Source organism: Eriocheir sinensis, chromosome 38 (assembly GCF_024679095.1).
Source record: "Eriocheir sinensis breed Jianghai 21 chromosome 38, ASM2467909v1, whole genome shotgun sequence".
NCBI classification, from domain to species: Eukaryota; Metazoa; Arthropoda; class Malacostraca; order Decapoda; family Varunidae; genus Eriocheir; species Eriocheir sinensis.
In genome coordinates this window covers 15,445,093-15,446,897 of record NC_066546.1, presented here as the reverse complement: position 1 = coordinate 15,446,897, position 1,805 = coordinate 15,445,093, and the positions used below count along the sequence as shown (strand labels likewise).

At 45.7% G+C, this 1,805-nt stretch overlaps 1 protein-coding gene across 1 annotated transcript; it reads left to right on the top strand.

Moving 5' to 3' along the window:
• Positions 1-633: 633 nt before the first annotated feature.
• LOC127008807 (cilia- and flagella-associated protein 251-like) lies at positions 634-1,274 on the top strand. The gene is made up of 2 exons (XM_050881206.1): positions 634-642; positions 762-1,274. The coding sequence occupies exons 1-2, from the start codon at positions 634-636 to the stop codon at positions 1,272-1,274; spliced, it is 522 nt and encodes a 173-aa protein (XP_050737163.1).
• The last annotated feature ends 531 nt before the right edge of the window (positions 1,275-1,805 follow it).

The following is a 1,805-nucleotide window of genomic DNA, read 5'->3' as shown; positions in this document are numbered from 1 at the left end:
GGGAAATAACTTAGGGTCGTATTGCAAGACATTTCGCCACCAAAGAACACATATTTGACAAGGCTTTCGTAGGAGTTGTGGGCATTTCCAGGAGTAGTTTTATGACCCTGGCGGTAGTTTGGCCCTTCTTCTGTACCCTGAACCTCAAGAAACACTCCTTAGACCCCGACTGACCCCTCTTTGACCTTTAGAAATAGCTGATGTGAGAAGCGAAAGTGTCTTATAATACCGACCTAATACTCTTGAAAATAATGGTTCATCCTCTCAACCGCTTTTATTCTTGATCCCTTTGATTGAAGCGTAAATCAGGGAAAATAATTAAAACGTTGAATCTAAAGGAAGTCTTGGGTTATTTCTCGAAGTCGTGCACTCCTAAGATTAACCGAGGTGTGAAACATGAATTATACGAAGAGTAAGGATTATTAAGCATCATTCCTTTACATAAATCCTCTGTTATTTAGTTTTTCCTCCATTATACCACTTTTCTTATAAGGCGAGGTCAGGGGGAAGACAGAAAACCAGAGAAAGGGAGAGATAGAATTATACTAAACATTTGCCAGCGCAGAATTGAGTACATGAACACCAGACGGAGAGATTAGAGTAACTTAGATTTGATTAGATTAGAATTAGGAAATGGAGGACGTTGAGAAAAGCCTATATCTTGCAATGAACAAATAATGAGTGCTGATTAGAAGGGCAAGGAGGAGGAGGAGGAGGAGGAAAAGGAGGATTAGAAGGAGGCGAAGCTGGATGAGGAAGAGTTGGAGGAGAAAAAGGAGGAGCTGGATGAGGCCAAGGAAGATGAGACGGAGAAGGAGGAAGAGTTGGAGGAGAAAAAGGAGGAGCTGGATGAGGCCAAGGAAGATGAGACGGAGAAGGAGGAAGAGTTGGAGGAGAAAAAGGAGGAGCTGGATGAGGCCAAGGAAGATGAGACGGAGAAGGAGGAAGAGTTGGAGGAGAAAAAGGAGGAGCTGGATGAGGCCAAGGAAGATGAGACGGAGAAGGAGGAAGAGTTGGAGGAGAAAAAGGAGGAGCTGGATGAGGCCAAGGAAGATGAGACGGAGGAGAAGGAAGAGTTGGAGGAGAAAAAGGAGGAGCTGGATGAGGCCAAGGAAGATGAGACGGAGAAGGAGGAAGAGTTGGAGGAGAAAAAGGAGGAGCTGGATGAGGCCAAGGAAGATGAGACGGAGAAGGAGGAAGAGTTGGAGGAGAAAAAGGAGGAGCTGGATGAGGCCAAGGAAGATGAGAAGGAGGAGGAGGAGGAGGAGGAATAATAGGTGTCATGTGTACGAAAGGCAAAAAGTAGTTCATGCCAGCTTGCCACACCTTCCTGCTTCCTTGAAATCCTAAAAAGGCGCCGAAAAAGAGACATTCCAAACCTGAAACACGCCATCACCACCACCACCACCACCTCCACCACCTCCACCTATCCTCCCCCTCACCTATTCTTTAATCACCCCTTACAACTCCACCCCTGATCCGGCTCCTTCCCTTCCCCCTTCTTTCCCCTCTGAAGTTGTCCTCCCCTTTCCTTCTCCTCCTCCTCCTCCTCCTCCTTCACCTTCACCTGCTCCTCCACTCCCTTCTATCCACTATCACCATCACCATCATCATCACCATACCCTTTAGTCTCGTCTGCCTTTAACCAACACGATATGAAAAAAAAGAATGCAAAAAATAGACATAAAAAAAAAACGTAACATTCCTGAATTACACGCTACCTCCTTATCGATCATCTCTTAACGTGTAAGAGCGAAAAGGAGATTAGAGGAAAAATGATGGATGGGTAAACAGAACAAGACGCC